General features: G+C 37.6%; 1 protein-coding gene and 1 pseudogene across 1 annotated transcript in view; one reads left to right on the forward strand and one right to left on the reverse strand.

The window, feature by feature from the left end:
* LOC131383171 (beta-glucuronidase-like) overlaps positions 1-19,633 on the forward strand; it is an 88,772-nt pseudogene that overhangs the window by 64,222 nt on the left and 4,917 nt on the right.
* FREM3 (FRAS1 related extracellular matrix 3) overlaps positions 1-19,633 on the reverse strand; it is a 116,222-nt gene that overhangs the window by 46,000 nt on the left and 50,589 nt on the right. Inside the window, exon 3 of the mRNA XM_032147758.1 lies at positions 745-891. Within this exon, the coding sequence (XP_032003649.1) occupies positions 745-891 (147 nt within the window). The remainder of the gene's footprint in view (positions 1-744; positions 892-19,633) is intronic.

Raw genomic sequence — 19,633 nt, forward strand, 5'->3', positions numbered from 1 at the left:
GAAACTCAATGCTTATTTGTAAAATGAAGACAATATAACTATCTATCTTCTTAATAGATTATATAAATAAAGACAAAATGATTTCTGAAAGTTCTGGCAGCTAAAGATGTTATGAAAATGCAATGCCTTATTAGAACAACTATTGTTAATTGTTAATTATGATAATCAGATATATTATGCAGGCATTATGTATGTGTTTACTCCAAGAAAACATATTTCTGTACTAGGTCCTTGTAGAACATAAAGAAATTCGACACTATACATGTCCTCAAGGAATTTATAACCTACTAGCAAGATTAAAACAATTATACATAATCAAAAGAAATATATAGAACTAAACACAGTAATGGATCATGTACTGATAAATAATTTTTCAAAAGAAATAGCTAGAACTAAGGCTAAAAATATATGCTTAAAACAACTTTGAAGGAAATTGAGTGACTTGAAGATTGTGGGATGGCTATGAAGTGTCTTAATTTTCCTGGAGACTGGTGAGTTATAAAAGAGAGAAAGATGTAACTTGCTATGAAGAGGAAAACAGGGGAAGGATGATAAAAACTGATACGTATCTAAGCCCCATAACTCACATGGAGCAAAAACCACGGCACATTTTCACAGACACTTTTAGAGATTTCTCCAAACCAGTTGTTTATTCTCTTTCAGTATACTTTCTTATAATTATTTTTAGTCCTAGATTTCATGTTTCCATGACCTTTTACCAACAACCAATCCAAAGTTACTTACTGATAAATGATGTTTCTCCAAGGTATCCTCTGCGTGTAAGGGTCACGTCTAAGAATGTGGAATCTTCATCCACAATGTAGTACTCTTTCTCCAAACAAATCCAAGCCCAGTTTAGATGGAAAGGCTGATTTGTTAGTTTATTTCCTCCTGCAATTGATAGGGGCAAAGGAAAAGTCAGCTGGAGTATTTGACGGCAAAAGTCAATGATCAAGGTATGCATTTTACTTCTGAAACCAGGGGTTTCAAAACATACTCTTGTTTTATTTTATTTTATTTTTTTGGTAGAGAGAGGAAATGTTCTTTGCTTTTCTAGAGGATGTCATGAGTGTCATCTTAAGCCCTATTCCTCCTGCTTAATATGGAGGGAGCCAGGTGCCTCCTATTCCCAAAGGGTCTTGTGCATCAGGGTTCCAAAGAACCAGAGCTTGGTAGTTTTAAATTCAGGTCATACTCAACACCTCTGTCCTTTCCTCCCTGCCCGTCTTGTTCACTTCCACTCTCTCTGCCTCCTCCATTTTTTCTTTGCCCTTAACTTACTCCTTTGTATTATTTGAGCATCGATTTGATCTCATATTAGTCTGGAAGTTCCTTGAAGGCAATACCAACATCATATTTACTTATTTTATCACTTTCAGGACATAGTATGATGTATTGAACTTATACACTCTAATGTTTAAAAACTACCCATGAAAAGGACAATAGACAAGGCATATAAGGGCTCTATCTTATTTCCTCTTGTCCACACCAAGTCACTGGCCTCTTTCTGAAAGATCAACCCAGCCCCTTACTGTGGCTGTGTAAGATTTGTGTATTGGTAGCAAGAGAAGGTCTCTCTCATCTGGGGAGTGGTTGCTGCAAATAATCACCTGTGAAAAGATGTTGAAGTAGAAATTTCTATGACTGAGTTTCAACTGATGGGCCAATATGATAGGTATCAGATACCAAAGTGACTGTGTATGAACTTTACCAAATACAGCTTTACTAACCAGTTCCACAGTTACTGGACCCCTTAATGAGATCAAGCATATCAAAATGGGGCAGTGTGTGGACAAGAAAGAAGAATTTGTGAAGAGAGTACTTTAGAAAAAGCTAATGCTGAGGTGGAAATCCCTATTATCACCAAAAAGAGTATGGGTATGAGATGGGGCTACAGCCTTGACCTCCAGCCTACAGGGCTTCAGTGAACCTCCTGGAGAGCTTGACATCTCCTTCTATAGTTGGAGTCCATGTGACTTACTCATTTCCAAAAAAGATTGGCAGGGTAAAGGAGTGAGTGGAGAGTGCTGCATTGGGAAGCAATCGAGTAGCTGTGAAGAGCAGGACAAAGAAAGCAGGTATATGGACTAGAGGTGGGTCATCTGTCCAGTAGGGCCAGTTAAGGAGGCAACAGGATTTCCACAGAAAGGAAGCTGGGAGCCGACCACCAGATTCCCATGAGTTGCACAGGCAGTAAGAGACAAGGAGGCTCCAAAGATAGGAATCTTCAAGGAACCCATGAAAACACCAAGTAAAGAAGGGGTCCCCTTTAAAGAGCTGCCACCCAGGGACCTCCAACAGCAGATGGCAATGATACTTTCTATACCAGACTGTGCTCTGCCTACCTTATTTCCTCTCTTTCTAGAGCAACCTTGGAAGAGCAATGCCTTGGTAGTAAGTGAAGGGAACCATGAGCATGGAAAGAGGGAAGCTGGCCTTAGCCCTCCTTCGCACTGCAGGTTCTGATCTATAGTTGCAAAGAAGAATCAGTAGAAAACAAGCACTGAGATTTAATCCTACTTGGGCTTAAAGGAACTCACTGATGTGTAACTGCAAGATAAATGCATATGTTGATTTTCATGTTTACTCTCCATAGTTTTCTCTCTCTTTAAAAAATAACATTACTGATACTATTGTGGTTATTCTGATAAATACAGAAAAATACAAGACAAAAGTGCCCAAAATCCTACTGCTATTTTTTAAAAACCATATTGTTTACAGTTTGAAAACACTTTAATTATTCATGTGTGTAGTCCTTTAGATTTTGAAATCCCATATCATGACAATAGTTTATATTTACTTTTTTTGTGTCTTTTTCAAGGTTCTTTTATATACCGTCACATGTTTTATTCTACAAACCCATTACAGAGTATGGCAAATATTAATCTCAATTTATAACTGGACAGTTTCAGGAGGATGAGGCAATTTGACCAGATCCCCACAGGTGAGTGGTGAGGCCAGTTTTGCAGTCTGCTAGTCCAGTGCTCTGTCTTTCACTCTGAGCTGCCATTCCTGTGGGTTAGGGATCAATGCAGCACAAACACTTCAAGAGCAAAGTAGGAAAAATCTATTGCAGATCAGACCCTCTGAATAAAAGCATGCACAGTGAGAAGGGTTTAACAATTAGAGACAGATACATTTCCAGATTCCAAACAGCTAATTTGTAGTCTTGTGATGAAGAGCATAGACTCCTGAGTCACATGGACCCAGGTTCTGGGCCTGCCACTTATGAGCCATTTGATCATGAGCGAATTACGGATCTTCAGTTTCTTCATCTGTAAATGTGATAATAGCATTATGTACTCAATAGGATTGTTGTGAGAATCAAAGAAAACAATGCTACCAAATGACCAGCACAAATTAGGTGCTCAATAAATGTGGGTTCTTATCATCATGGTTTTAAAACAGCATAGGATTAATTTACGCTAGGCTATATTGCTGCTTTTGACTTTGCTTTCACTACTGACTGGTTAATACATCTTTTAAAAAGTGGCTACTTTCATAGGAACAGCCTGTGTTAGAACTTTGAACTCCTTTTATTATAACACTTTTCTTTTTTTTAAATTTTATTTTATTATTATACTTTAGGTTTTAGAGTACATGTGCACAATGTGCAGGTTTGTTACATATGTATCCATGTGCCATGTTGGTTTGCTGCACCCATTAACTCGTCATTTAGCATTAGATATATCTCCTAACGCTGTCCCTCCCCCCTCCCCCCACCCCACAACAGTCCCTGGAGTGTGATATTCCCCTTCCTGTGTCCATGAGTTCTCATTGTTCAATTCCCACCTATGAGTGAGAACATGCGGTGTTTGGTTTTTTGTCCTTGTGATGGTTTACTGAGAATGATGTTTTCCAGTTTCATCCATGTCCCTACAAAGGATATGAACTCATCATTTTTTATGGCTGCATAGTATTCCATGGTGTATATGTGCCACATTTTCTTAATCCAGTCTATCGTTGTTGGACATTTGGGTTGGTTCCAAGTCTTTGCTATTGTGAATAGTGCCGCAATAAACATTCGTGTGCATGTGTCTTTATAGCAGCATGATTTGTAGTCCTTTGGGTATATACCCAGTAATGGGATGGCTGGGTCAAATGGTATTTCTAGTTCTAGACCCCTGAGGAATCGCCACACTGATTTTGACAGTGGTTGAACTAGTTTACAGTCCCACCAACAGTGTAAAAGTGTTCCTGTTTCTCCACATCCTCTCCAGCACCTGTTGTTTCCTGACTTTTTAATGATGGCCATTCTAACTGGTGTGAGATGGTATCTCATTGTGGTTTTGATTTGCATTTCTCTGATGGCCAGTGATGATGAGCATTTTTGCATGTGCCTTTTGGCTGCATAAATGTCTTCTTTTGAGAAGTGTCTGTTCATGTCCTTTGCCCACTTTTTGATGGGGTTGTTTGTTTTTTTCTTGTAAATTTGTTTGAGTTCATTGTAGATTCTGGATATTAGCCCTTTGTCAGATGAGTAGGTTGCAAAAATTTTCTCCCATTCTATAGGTTGCCTGTTCACTCTGATGGTAGTTTCTTTTGCTATGCAGAAGCTGTTTAGTTTAATTAGATCCCATTTGTCAATTTTGGCTTTTGCCATTGCTTTTGGTGTTTTAGACATGAAGTCCTTGCCCACGCCTATGTCCTGAATGGTATTGCCTAGGTTTTCTTCTAGGGTTTTTATGGTTTTAAGTCTAACATGTAAGTCTTTAATCCATCTTGAATTAATTTTTGTATAAGGTGTAAGGAAGGGATCCAGTTTCAGCTTTCTACATATGGCTAGCCAGTTTTCCCAGCACCATTTATTAAATAGGGAATCCTTTCCCCATTGCTTGTTTTTGTCAGATTTGTCAAAGATCAGATAGTTGTAGATATGTGGCATTATTTCTGAGGGCTCTGTTCTGTTCCATTGATCTATGTCTCTGTTGTGGTACCAGTACCATGCTGTTTTGGTTACTGTAGCCTTGTAGTATAGTTTGAAGTCAGGTAGCATGATGCCTCCAGCTTTCTTCTTTTGGCTTAGGACTGACTTGGCGATGCGAGCTCTTTTTTGGTTCCATATGAACTTTAAAGTAGTTTTTTCCAATTCTGTGAAGAAAGTCATTGGTAGCTTGATGGGGATGGCATTGAATCTATAAATTACCTTGGGCAGTATGGCCATTTTCACGATATTGATTCTTCCAACCCATGAGTGTGGAATGTTCTTCCATTTGTTTGTATCCTCTTTTATTTCATTGAGCAGTGGTTTGTAGTCTCAAAGTAATAAGAGCTATCTATGACAAACCCACAGCCAATATCATACTGAATGGGCAAAAACTGGAAGCATTCCCTTTGAAAACTGGCACAAGACAGGAATGCCTTCTCTCACCACTCCTATTCAACATAGTGCTAGAAGTTCTGGCCAGGGCAATCAGGCAGGAGAAGGAAAGAAAGGGTATTCAATTAGGAAAAGAGGAAGTCAAATTGTCCCTGTTTGCAGATGACATGATTGTATATCTAGAAAACCCCATTGTCTCAGCCCAAAATCTCCTTAAGCTGATAAGCAACTTCAGCAAAGTCTCAGGATACAAAATCAATGTACAAAAATCACAAGCATTCTTGTACACCAATAACAGACAAACAGAGAGCCAAATCATGAGTGAACTCCCATTCACAATTGCTTCAAAGAGAATAAAATACCTAGGAATCCAACTTACAAGGGATGTGAAGAACATTTCTTTTTAAAGCACTTTCCTGTCACATTTCATATTCCTTTGCAATCTGCCTATGTTTTGCCTGTCCCCATACCAAACAACACTATTGTTACTATTTTGTTGAAATTTTAGTATGCCTTGAGCAAGATAAGAAAATATGAAAGCATCATCCTCTTCAAGCATGAGCTCCTTAGTCACTGTAACCTGACATCACCGGCTAATCAATGCTTTCTGTGACCACATGCTTGCCGTTAGTCACCATATCAATTCACTTTCTAGAGAAATGAGAAAAATAAACATGGTCTGGGATAAATAAGAAGTATTCTGTGTTTCAAAACATTTAAAGGGAACCTACTTTAAACCAAGTATGTTAGGAGAAAGAGGCTGATAGGAATTGTTTCTAGTTCTAGATGAATTCAAGAAGGTGAAGTCCATCTACAGATGTTTTAAAGCTCTATTTATTAATATTCCTTAATAAAATTAACCTTAGAAATAGAGCAGTAAATAGCTAAGGAACAACTCAATGGGGTTTTGGCCTAAAGATACCAGTGGCTAAAATGCAGTAAGTACATGTATTGGACAGCAAAAAGACTGTCTATCAGAAGTCAAAATAATTAATGGTAATGATAGAGCAGAAGAGAGTTTTCATTAAAGTATTTTCTCTTTCTCCTTCTCTATAAAGCAACACAAGTCAGAGATAAATGGCTCCCTGGTGTATTGGTCATATCCTACCAATTGATCCCAAATACCAACTTCTTGTTACCTGCTAAAAATGTTATTTTATTCCAATTAAATGCGAATTTGTGCCAAAGACAATATTATTTGATTCCGGGGCTGGCTTAGTTCCTCATGCTTAAATTTTGAAGGAGCTACCATTGCAATTGCCAATTTACTACAGAAATAAACATCCAGAAAAGTTGTGTTATTATAATACTGTATTTATTTATTTATTTATTTAGACAGAGTCTTGCTCTGTCACCCAGGCTAGAGTGCAGTAGCGCCGTCTCAGCTCACTGCAACCTCCACCTCCCAGGTTCAAGTGAGTCTCCTGCCTCAGCCTCCTGAGTAACTGAGATTACAGGCAAACATTACCACGCCCAGCTAATTCTAAATAGCAGAGATAATATCTATACATTTTTATTTCCCTAGTGTGGGCATTGACCTTCAGGATTCTCTAATCCAACTAGAAAATAAGATGTGTATATGAAACTGTTAAATTACAACACAAGGGCAATATGACTGTGGATAGAAATGAATGGAGCAAAATCAGTAGAAAGGAAGACTTCCTGGGATGACTGGGCTAGGAGAGATGGGTAGAATTCTCTTTGCAGAGAAGGAGGGGCCATTTTAATATGGAGGGAGAAGAAGGTAGACTTAGGGGAAGCAAAGTGAAGGAAACTTACAAGGGCATGGTACATTCTTAAAAATTTGTAATGGTATTCTTTAGTAAAATGTACTGTTTCTAAGGCATGACAAGACCACTTCAGAATGGATTCAGGAAGATTTCTGATTGTCAAAATACTTACATGCATTTACCACAAAAAGAGTAATTCTGATAACCTAAAGACATTTCAGGCACCCTTTCAGTTTCTTTGGCTTGATAATTATAATAAAAAATGTGTTAATGCACTCCAGAATTCTCTTGTAGATCTAAGTTATAGTCTAGGTTTCTGAAGGATGATTGATGAAAAGTTACAATTAATTAATTAAGCCATCCATTCAGTTATTCCACCAATATTTATTGAATACCTGTTACATGCTATTGACTCTTCTAAGTGTTGAGGATAGAACAGTGAAATCAAAAAAATCCTTGTTCCTGTGTAGCTTACTTTCCAGTGGGCCAATAAGCAAATAATATATAATATAGTTGATGGTGAAAGTGCTATGCAAAAATCAGGATAGTTGGATAAAGCATAACTGGGAGAATCAGAAGGTAATATTTTATATAGAGTGGTTAGAAAAGGCTTTTCTAAAGGGGTGATATTTGATTAGAGATTGGGGGAAAGAATATTTCAGGCAGAGGGAAAATAAACACAAAAATAAATATGTCCATATTTTAAAACTAATCAATATTCTGTCATGACCAAAGGCTACTTGGTCTCCATTCCCTTCTGGTGCCCTTTTTATTCCTAGCAATCAGTACCTATCAATCAGTACTTAAGAAGGTGGACTGGCTTTTTCAGGCAAGTAATATTCATTAGGGCCATTTAGTTAACATGATTTTGTTTTGTAACTATTCTGCAGCTTTTGAACTCCCTGTCCATATTTGTAGGATTTGGGATTTGATGAGTCCCGTCACCTACAGCAGGAATGTCCAATCTTTTGGCTTCCCTGGGCCACATTGGAAGAAGAAGAATTATCTTAGGTCACACATAAAATACACTACACTAACGATAGTTGATGAGCTAAAAAAAAAAAAATCACAAAAAACTCGTAATGTTTTAAGAAAGTTTACGAATTTGTGTTGAACCACATTCAAAGCCATCCTGGGCTGCATGTAGCCCACAGGCCAGGGGTTGGACAAGCTTGACCCACAGGAAGGAATTAGGAAATATCATTTTGCAGCCTTTCTTACAGCTAGGGCATAAGCTTGTCACTTAGGCTTTGACAATGTAGCTTGAGACTTTGATTTAAAAGTGTACAATGTGAGGAGAATGCAGGTCAACTGCATAGAGTCCATATTTTGGTGAGGGTTGCAGTGGAGGCACTTGGTTTTCATGGGCATTGGTAGCAGAGAGCTAGTGTCCAGGGACAACTGTACCTAGTGGCAATGGTCATCCACAGAGTGCTGTTGGCATTCTTTCTAGCTGCATGTCCTGTCATTCTATCTCTCTGGCCTCCTAGAGATACTACTAAAGCTTATTACTATGCCATAATAAATTTCTTTATTTAAGTAGCATTGATATTTAATAGGACTTAAATAGCAACGGTAGGTTTGCAACTAGGAAAATTCTCTTGTAGATCTAAGTTATATTCTAGGTTTCTGAAGGATGATTTATGAAATATTACAATTAACTAAGCCATCCATTCAATTATTGCGTAAATATTTATTGATCACCTGGTATATGCTGTTCCCTCTTCTAAGTGTTGAGGATAGAACAATGAAAACAACAAAATCCCACAACAATGAACTTGTTTTTGTCTTATTGGGTTTGTAAAGGAATAAGACATTGAATAGTGAAGGTGAAAATGATTAGCATAATGCCTGGCATGCAGTAGGCACTCAAGACACTGGATACATTAAGGCTATATTAATATCAATGCAATGCACACATTTTAATGGACATGTAGGAGAAAATAAGTACAAATTGGTGTTTTGGAATGCATAAATCAATTACATGCAGAGAACTGATTATTTGCTCATTTACACAATATATAATTACTTTGAAGTCAAACCATACATCAGGCACAGTCCTAAGAGTTGTAGATAAAAAGACATATCAGGTATGGGCTCTTCAGAGAGGATGTTGACAGGCTTCATGAAATAATAAGAGCTTAAGCATTAAAGAGTTACAGTGGAAAGGGAAAAGATGGGTTAAAGAAAAATGAAGGAAGAACCATCAGGCTGTAGGAGATGACTAGCTCTGAGAGTTATGAGGACTGTAAAAAATGACTCACAGAGCCCAAACAGGGCAGCTGGAGGAGTTGTGTAGGTATAGTAGTATAGCAGTATAGATATAGCAATAGCCGATTTAGAGAAGCCAGGAAGGAAGATAAGCTTGTGAGTTTGGTTTTAATTTGGCTTTGATGTGATGATAAGAAGGCCAAGTTCAAAAAGCTCATCAGATATTTGGATATATGGGACAAAGGTTTGGGGACAGCCAAAGGCAAGACATGTAAATTCAGGAGTAATTATTATGCAGGAAGTTTCTGAGAGAGAGGTTTAAAGTCGGGTTTCTGAAAGTTTAACAATAGAGAGCTAAATATATATTGTACAATCTTTGTATTTTGTTAGGCATTACTCTCAAAGGATCTAGGCAATTGTGGAGTTGGATAAGAAGATTTATAGCTAGTGGGATCCCAGCAGCGTATCTGACATAAGATACCCCGGGGGCTCTGAGTTAGCTGATTCAGCCATCACCCTTTTCCACCCTCCCTCAGACCTGCTACTGGGGTCTTGATGGACAGCTGGCCACCCCTGGACTTTGAAGCTCCAAGCCAGAAGCAAGGTGGAGGAAAGGGCTTCGTCTTCATGACACATCCTGCCTCCTCATGTGTGGCTCTGACTGAGTCTCCTTCTGGCTGTGCATAATCACTTGCTGGAAAAAGAGTGTGAGGGGAAGGAAATGAAATATTAGAAAGGGAGAAGCTGGGCCAGGCCAGGGAAACCCTGCTAAGATGGAGGCTCCTTGGAGGCTCCTTGTGTGAGGGTCAGTTACAGGCTCCCTGACTTCTGAAGTCAGGGAATTGTGAGGGGGTGTGGGATTCTGAAGTCAGGGAATTGTGAGGGAGTGTGGGATGGGGGGATGTCACTGTGGTCCTTCCAAATGGAGGCCAGAGAGATCATTGCCTAGACCTTAGCTATGGCCCCACAGGCTTCAGTTTGGAGAACTCAACTTCCTCCCTCAGACCTAGCAGCAGGCAGTCAGCCAGATGATGCATTAACAATTGTATTCTGTGTATGAGAGGTGGTTTAATGTGTAATAAATAAGAGTGCAGATTCTGGAGTGTATGAAAATCCAATTTATGTAAGTCAGGGACTTTGTGTAGCTGACACTATGTACTTCAATGAGGGAGACACTGTAGAAAAAGAGAACCAAAAACTAAACTTTGGGGACAGTTGCATTTGGAAACCAGTGAAGAAAAAGAAGTCAGTTACAGAATAGAGAATAAGAAATACTTCAATTAGTTTTATCACAATGTGGAGGTCTGGTATAAAATGATCACCTAGAATTAAAAAAGAATAGCTTGAAGCATAAGTATAATTTTCACATCAAAGCATGACACTTTGTTATTTGTTATATTAAGCTGTTGTAGCTACGTATCTAGTTATACTCTAGTGCATGCTTTTCCATCTCAGTACTACTGACATTATGGGCTGGATAATTCCTTTGTGACGGTAGCCTTGTGCATTGCAGAATGCTCAGCAACCTCTCTGGCCTTTACCTTCTAGATACCAACAGCATTCCCTCCCTGCTCCTCCTCATCCTCAATTGTGACAATCAAAACTATCTTCAGACATTGTCAAATGTCCCCTGGGGGGAAAATCACCACTGATTGAGAACTACTGGTGTAGGTGAAATGAAATAATTTTACTGAATCTGATACAAATCTTCATATATCTCACATGACTGTGTTTTAGAAGAATGATAAAACATTTTAGATTTGAATTTGGCATAGATAATCAAACATTCTCTATTGAATTCCGAAGGTAGTCTTAGCATTGCCTAAATTAATCCAAGGAAAATCATAATATAAAACTATTTTCCATATGAGAAAATTAGAGTTTACAAGTCATGAAGAAGAGCTATTTAGTGGGGTTTGATTTACCATCACACTTTTTTCAGACAGTATTTTGAAGTGGAAGCATCAGGTTGTCAGGTTCAGTTGGCAAGACCTGACACTGTTCACTCACACAGTATCTCTCTGGCCTTAGGCAACTTCTCATCTGCTCCCTCATCTATAAAGTGGGAGTAAAGAGGTGCAAAGAAGCATTGTGTGTGAGAGATCTCAGAGGTAGGGGAGTGCAGGACAAATATCATCTTTATAACTTAAGCTTTTATTATTAAATTCCTTTCTTCACATCATAAAACAGTAGAAACATTTTTTTTTTAAACTACATTGAATAAAATTGATGTCCTAATGTTCTAAAGAAAAAAAAAAGGAAAGGAAAACATATAACCTGATACTGGGAAATGAGAGTAAAGAGGGACCAACATGCACCAAATGCCCATTATGAGGCAAATATTGGGCTGGGCACTGTGCAGCCTGTCCGAAAAAAAAAAAAAAGACATGGAGAGATGGTCAAGCTGAAGGAGATAGAAGTCAGTAGAAAGGCTCTGATAGGACCAGCCAGGACAAGAAAATGATTTGAGTGCACAGTAAAGTGAAGAAAAATAGAAATTTGAGGAATAGGAATGGCTTAGAAGGTGACTATTAAAGTAATAATAGAGAAAAACATCCAACTGCAGAATTTTTAACTTATCAAAATGTGAAGAGCATAATGGCATTTATGTTTTCACAATTATTTCCCATTAGGTTAAAAAATATGAGAAAAACACATCAAGTATTTTACCTAAATACTATATTTAGGAAGATTTAATTTTGATATAACTTAATTACTAATTCTAATTTCTAATATAATCTCCTCTTTTAAAAATGCAATAATTAAAAAAACCCACAAAAATAAAAACAAAATAAAAAAGATTATATACCACTAAAGAAATTTTGAAGATGCATTTAATAAATGCTGACTCTCAAATAGATAAAGTCATTTACCAAATGATAAAGTGGCAGCCATTGTCAAATGTGTTAAATGTTTATGACTTGAACTTGGAAAAAATTTTAGTTGACTAGGATATTTCTATCTTAAGTGCTTAATAATTTAAAGAAAAATTAATATTATGTATACTTATGTTTTCTAATACTTCATAACATTTTCAAATAGCTTCATTGTCATAAGCATTTAGCTTCTACAGCTCACACCGTAATATAGTTTTAAAGTGTATTTGAATTCCATAAGCACCCATTCATCATGCATTTGGAAACAATACCTTTACTTAGCAATTGTCACATAGTGTCAGTATCATTGTCATTTGGAAAATGCTTCACAGTGAGAAATGTGTTACTCTGACTTGTGACTTCACATGCACAGCTCCAGTTACATGTCTACAGATGATAAATATAATGGTCTTTTTTTCCAATAGAGCTATAAATTTAAGGAAAAGAAAGTAACTTGGAATAGAAGAATTGGCAGATTAGGTAACAGAAAAAGCCAAACTGCTTGTCAGCTAGGTCTCCATTTTCTTCCTCTGGCTATCTCCCATGTTCCTGGAGCTGTTGGTAGCAATTTCAAAAATGTGTCTTGTTGGTTGAAATTTGCCATATTCCCTTCCCGAATAAGGGTATTATTCCACTTGATTGTCCAGTTCCATTTCTCAGGCTTTTGCTTAATTTACTTCTATTTATTCAACTGTTCCCCGGGTCTCCCTGATTGTGCCCTCTTACTGCTTCAGGGTGCCACCACCCACATCTTGGAGCTTGGAGGGACAGGTGGCCCTCTTTTTGGAGACTCCAACATTGCAAGCTCATATCCATTCTCTTCTTGAGGAACAATAGGCTATTTTGTGCAACCATACAAAATAACCCATAGGTTTTTCAGAAAAGAGGGTAAAAACCAAAAGAACAGCAAAGAGATGAGATTTATGTGGTCCTTTTCCTAGTTGTATTCTCCTAAGCTGCAGAGATGCCACTCACAGACAGTGCTCTTAAATCCACCTCTGCAATCTTTGGACATGTGGGGCAGGTGGTGGAGGGAGAGGTGTTTGTGCTCACGTGGTTGGTGGGTGGGGAGAGCAGAAGGTGGCAGGTGTCAAGGCTGCTAGCTCTAATTCTGTTCACTGAGAGGTGTTTGGTATATTCTTTTTGGAGATGTCCCCAAACTGTCTTGATGATATATTTGGCTCTCCATTTTGGAGAATGAAAACCCAACATGTCATGTCATGTATAACAATACAAATTTTTGTGCCCTTTTTCTCCTTCTTAAAATAGTGTTCTTCAATATAAGAACAGTGGAAACAGTGTGAAATAATAACGACCACACGCTTTTCTTAGATTCTTTTGCATGCCTCAATAGGGACACCACATTCTGCTTTTGACACAAAATAAAATTACCCAAAGAAATCTCAAAGCAAGACATTAGAGAGTTTTTAAAAACGGTTGTATTAGCAGAAGCTTTCAATTAGTAGCAAAGTGGAAATACACTCCATGCCCACATGGGCCATCTCTTTTTGGGAGTTGAGGCTCCACATGGCTTAACTGGAAGGCAGAAAACATTGTACCTTCTCAGGAGCATACAAGATTTAAGGAGGAGGTTGAACCAAACTCTTTATTCCAGAGAAAACAATATAATATAATATAATATAATATAATATAATATAATATAATGTAATATGATATAGTTAATATAGCAACTTATTTAGAGATAAAAAGAATCATGCTCATTTTCCGATACAATCTTGAGTCCAGAGCAAGTGACTGTGAACTTTCATGTACTGAACTAGAGGGTCCTCTTCTTCTTTTGAATCTCACTCTATTTTCTTGTCCTTCCCCATTGGCGGTAAAGACTATGTTTGATCCCTATTCTCTAGGGCCAGGGACACCAGAGTTTGCTGTGTCCTTACCAATCTAGCAATTAAACATACTGTCCAGAACATAGTCTTGATCTATCATTATTGAGAAGACACAGATACAGAGTATTGCGACTCTGCCTAGTAGACTAAATAGGGCTCTGAGGCAGCAAAAGGAAATGTGGCCATCAGCATCACAGAGAGCTCATGACTGCCCAGGTGAGTGCCACACCCAAGTGCATCATCTGCCCTTAGTATCATTTATTTCATAGTCGATCTTATGATTGCTGTGTGAAATAATTTACATTTGCTTCCAAAATATTAATTTGGTGGTATCTTAAATTTTTTCTTCTGGTGATTTTTCCTTTTTGTGCTATATAAGGATCCTTCTGTGTTGTTATAGGGATCAAATATGAAGATAGATGTGGAAGTTTTAGAAAACAGAATTTTCCTAAACCTAAGTTTGCAGAGTTTTCAGTAAGAAGAGAACAGTTCTTCACCAGCAGAAATCATAGAAGGAGATAGTATTTGGGAGGGAATCAGCAGGGTGAGTCCTTCTATTAGATTGATCCAGAGGAGATTGTTATTTTCTTCAGGTCAAAAATGGGTGAATGGTCAGCAATTTCAAATAGTTCAACTTGACATACGAACGGTGTCAGCATGTTGTGGAAACAGAACTGGACTGAGTGAGGAGATCTGGGCTGGAGTCTTGGCAATACCACTAACTAAGGTGTGGTCCTGGGTGAATCGCTTACTTCGCAGGGCATCGTTTCCCCATCTCTCAGATGAGGGATTGAAATTAGAACCTTTCTGAGTTCGTTTTCAGGTTTAACATTCTGTGATTCTTTCTGCCACCCTTAGCATGTGGCACCATTACAGCAATCCAGAAAACAGATTAACTTATTATGTCCCATTTTGGACAAACAATAATATCACTCAGAAAAGTTGTTGTCACTTGATATATTAAGTGAGCTTTAAGCTCCCTGGAGGTCTAAGCTGTGTGGGGAGGGTGAATTCCCCAGAAGGCATACAAACTGTCTGGGAACAGAAGTGCACTGACAAATCTAGAGGTGTAATCTTAACATTGACTGCATATTATCACCAAGTCTTTTCATATCCATTATCTCATGTGCAAATCCAATCCTTATAACAACTTTCAAGAGTGGGAATAGTCATACTTGACATTTGACAAATGGAGTACCTGCAGTTTAGTAACTGTGCCTTTCTTGAGGTCACAGTGCTAGTAAAAAAAAAATGTAAAAATAGGCAAAGCTCTCTACAGTCTGGATCCTTTCTGCCTCTCCATCATCTCCTACCTCTCTTACTGACTTTGGAGCACACAGGCCAGCGATACCAAGTTCTTATGCTGTTTCACAGCTCTGAAAACTCTTATTCACCCTCGAAGGCCCTGTTTGAATGTTGCTTCTCAATGAAGCTTCCGTGGGTAATGGTTTATCTCTGCTACCCTTGCACATACTTCCTTTTTGCACCTCTCAGGGTACTGCAGTTAATTGTCTACATGTCAGTCTCTTTCCAGATTTGGAGCTGATTGATCCAAATTACTCCAAGTATCTTTTCACTTTGGAGTCCCTAGCACACAAGCACAGTTCCTGGCAATTAACAGGGGCTTAATCAATACCTGTTGAATGACCATGCTTTCTGGAGAAAAAATGACCTAAATGTAGACTCAAAGAAGAATGGAATGAGCACTGCTAATAATTCAACCCATGTATAGTTTGTAAATGTATTACTTTTATTATCTTGTTACGTAACTATGTAGATAATGGGTTAAAAATTTCTGGTAACTAGCCTGACCAACATGGAGAAACCCCATCTCTACTAAAAATACAAAATTAGCTGGGCATGCTGGCACATGCCTGTAATCCCAGCTACTCGGGAGGCTGAGGCAGGAGAATCACTTGAACCCAGGAGGTGGAGGTTGTGGTGAGCTGAGATCGTGCCATTGCACTCCAGCCTGGGCAACAAGAGTAAAACTTCATCTCAAAAAAAAAAAATTCTGGTAATATAGTATAAAGCCATTTTTTTTTCTAGTTAGCAACAGAGCCAGTACCTATAGTCAGGCTTTTAGATTCTTAGCTTAGAGCTTCTACAAAATACTGTATGTACAGCCAGGCTGTGAACCAATCTTTAAGTATGAGGGTCTTATTCTAGAGCAATCTTTAAAAAAATGATAAAAATGACTTACATGTCCATAGTATATATTATTTAACTTTTTATTCAAAATCTAGCATTCTCATGTTCTATAAATTAATCATGTTACATTGGTCATATAGAGTTGTACTTGATTGGCATTAAAATTAGATAGTGTAATAAATAAAAACAAATATTTCCTGAAAGCCATAATGCACTGTACATCTTAGAAACACCTGGTCCCAATCAAAGCAAGCCCCTTTTCTTCCTTATACACATAGGAGACAGCCCAACTCTGCCTGTGCTAATGTCAGTGAAATAGGAGGTGTAAAAGCCAGAAACACTTATTTTTCTACGAATACAAAGATAAATGTCATATCCCTACACAGCTTATGTACACAGTGTACTCAAAGGAGAAATAAGATGACTCCAACAGCAATTTGATTCATAGATGTGAGGAAAAGGGAAGCCACCTGAAGGTCTACATGAAAAAAAGGAGATAAAAAAGAAGCCTTGTAGAGGCATAAAAATAAAGTTCTACTGACCACAGCCCAGGTTTTAGAACCAAGTGTATTCACTAACAATTGTGAGTTTGGCTGAACCTTGGATCTATCTAACAAATCCTTAAGTGAATGGGGGATAGATGACCTCTGGTTGAGACTTCTTTTTGAGGTTTAATAAAACAATAATTAGGGAGGAAAGGTTAGAAGTTAAGTAAACCACAGCACAGCTCTGTAATCATAATATCCATTGTTAGTCCACACATTGCAAAAATAGCCAAACCAGAGATGTAACAGATGTCATTAGCCAAGTTTTTGGCCAACACTTATCGGGCTAAGAATATAAGCTGAGCTTTTCTTTTCAGGGCAAGCATTCCATTTGCCAGAAATTCCTTCCTGCCAGACCACAAATCAATAATTGTTAGATAAATAAAAACTTCCACTTAACTTACACATTCTTGGGTAAAATATTCCTTTTTCTAGAAATAAAAATGCCCTTTATATAGCATAAGCTATAAATGATCCCAAAGGGTTCCACTAAAGCAATAAAGTGTCAAATTCATAAATCTTATATACTCTTAAGGAAAATAGAACTGGGTCTGTTAGGCATCATTTTGAATGATGCTGTATAGAGAGGAAAAATTTTAAAGATGGCAGAATAATCATAGATGAATCATGTTCAGTGGCAGACTAAACTTGGATACTGCCTGCTGTCATGTCAAACAGAAATTCAGTTCAAAAACCATTCATAATACCTAGAAAGATGCTTACCCCAAAAGGTGAAAGACCTCTACACTGAAAACTATAAAACATTGTTGAAGAAATTGAAGAAGACACAAATAAATGGAAAGATATCCTGTGTTTCTGGATTCTAAGTATTAGTATTGTTAAAATGGCCATACTACCCAAAGCAATCTACAGATTTAATACAATCCCTGTCAAAATACCAATGACATTCTTCACAGAAGAGATAACAATAACAGAATTTATGTAGTGAGTAGCCAAATAATCCTGAGCTTAAATAACAAATTTGGAGGCACCGCACTACCTGACCTCAAAATACACTACAAAGCTATAGTAACAAAAACAGCATAGTACTGGCATAAAAACAGACACACAGACCAATTAAACAGAATAGAGATCCAAGAAATAAATTCGTGCACCTGCAGCCAACTTATTTTTAGCAAAGGTAACAAGAACACACATCGAGGGAAAGAGTCTCTTCCATAAATGGTGCTGGGAAAATTGGATAGCCAAATGCAGAAGAATGAGGCTAGACCTCTATTTCTCATCATGTACAAAAATCAACTCAGAATGGATTAAAGAATTAAGTGTAAAACTCAAAACTATGCAACTACTGGGAGAAAACATAGAGGATACACTTCATAACATTGGGCTGGGAAAGGATTTTTTAAGTAAGACCTTAAAAGCACAGGCAATGAAAGCAAAAATAGACAAATGGAATGACATCAAACTCACATGCTTTTTGCACAGCAAAGGAAACAATCTACACAATGATAGGAAGTGTTTGCAAGTACACACCTGACAAGGAGTTAATATATAGAATATATAAGGAACCTAACAGCAAAAAAACACAAACAAAATAATCCAGAAAACAATGGGCAAAAGACCTTAATAAACATTTCTCAAAAGAAGATATACAAATGGCCAACAGGTATATGAAAAAGTATTTAATATCACTAATTATCAGGGAAATGCAAATCAAAATCACAATGGGATACCACCTCACTCCAGTTAGGATGGCTATTATCAAAAAGACAAAAGTCAACAAGTGTTGGTGAGGATACAGAGAAAAGGGAACACTTACTCCTGGGAGGAATATAAAGTAGTACAGCAATGATGGGAAACAGTATTTTGGAAGTTCCTCAGAAAATTAAAAATAGAACTACCAAAGGATCCAGTAATCCCACTGCTGGGTATATATCCAAAGGAAATAAAATCAATATGCTGAAGAGGTATCTGCACTCCAGTGTTTATTGCAAAACTATTTACAATAGTCAAGGTATTGGATCAGTGTAAGTGTCCAACAACAGGTGAATGGATAAAGAAAATGTGGTATAGAAACACAATGTTTATATTATATAATATATAAAGTATATAAATATAAACACAACCATAGAAAAGAGGAAAAATCTTGTCATTTACAACAACATGAATGAACCTGGGAGACATCATGTTAAGTGAAATAAGCCAGACAGAGAAATGCAAATACTGCACAGTCTCACTTGTGGGATTTTTTTTTTTAAAGTTGGCGTCATAGAAACAGAGAGCAGAACAGTGGTTATCAGAGACTGGGGAGGGCAGTTGGGAGGGGAGGATGAGGAGAGGCTGGTCAACAGGCAGAAAGTTACAATAAGGTAGGAGAAATAAGTTCTGGTGTTCTGTTGCACAGTAGGGTGACTATGGTAAATGGTAAGGTATTGCATACTACAAAATAACTAGAAGAGAGGCTTTTGAATGTTCTCACCACGAAGAAATGAGAAATGCATGAGGTGATGGATATGGTAATTACCTTGATTCGATCAGTATTTAACACATACATTATGGACTTATCAAATTGTACCCTATAAATATGTACAAGTACAGCATATCAATTATAAATTATTTAAAATATATTTTATTAAAGTGAAAATAGTTTTAGGGACTTTGGATTGTGTATACTGTTTTATGAATTATGCTGCTGCATAATTTAACATAGGATACTGTTATATGATGATCAGGAGCATCCAAACACAGACAGAAATTGACAAGAGAAAAATCCAGGCTCTTGGTCTCTGTAACTTTCTGTTAATCTTATTTCCCTCCTGCTCTGCATGTGTGTGTGTGTGTGTGTGTGCATTTGCACACGTGTTTCTTTTCCCAGGGCCTCTTTCTGTTTCTTTTATCTTGCCCTTCTCCGTGTATCTGCATCATCTTCCTATTTCTACTTCTTTGTCTTTATGCATACGTGAGCTCTTTCCATTTTCCATAAGGTCAT

The sequence above is a fragment of the Hylobates moloch genome, unplaced genomic scaffold (assembly GCF_009828535.3).
Source record: "Hylobates moloch isolate HMO894 unplaced genomic scaffold, HMol_V3 SCAFFOLD_3, whole genome shotgun sequence".
NCBI classification, from domain to species: Eukaryota; Metazoa; Chordata; class Mammalia; order Primates; family Hylobatidae; genus Hylobates; species Hylobates moloch.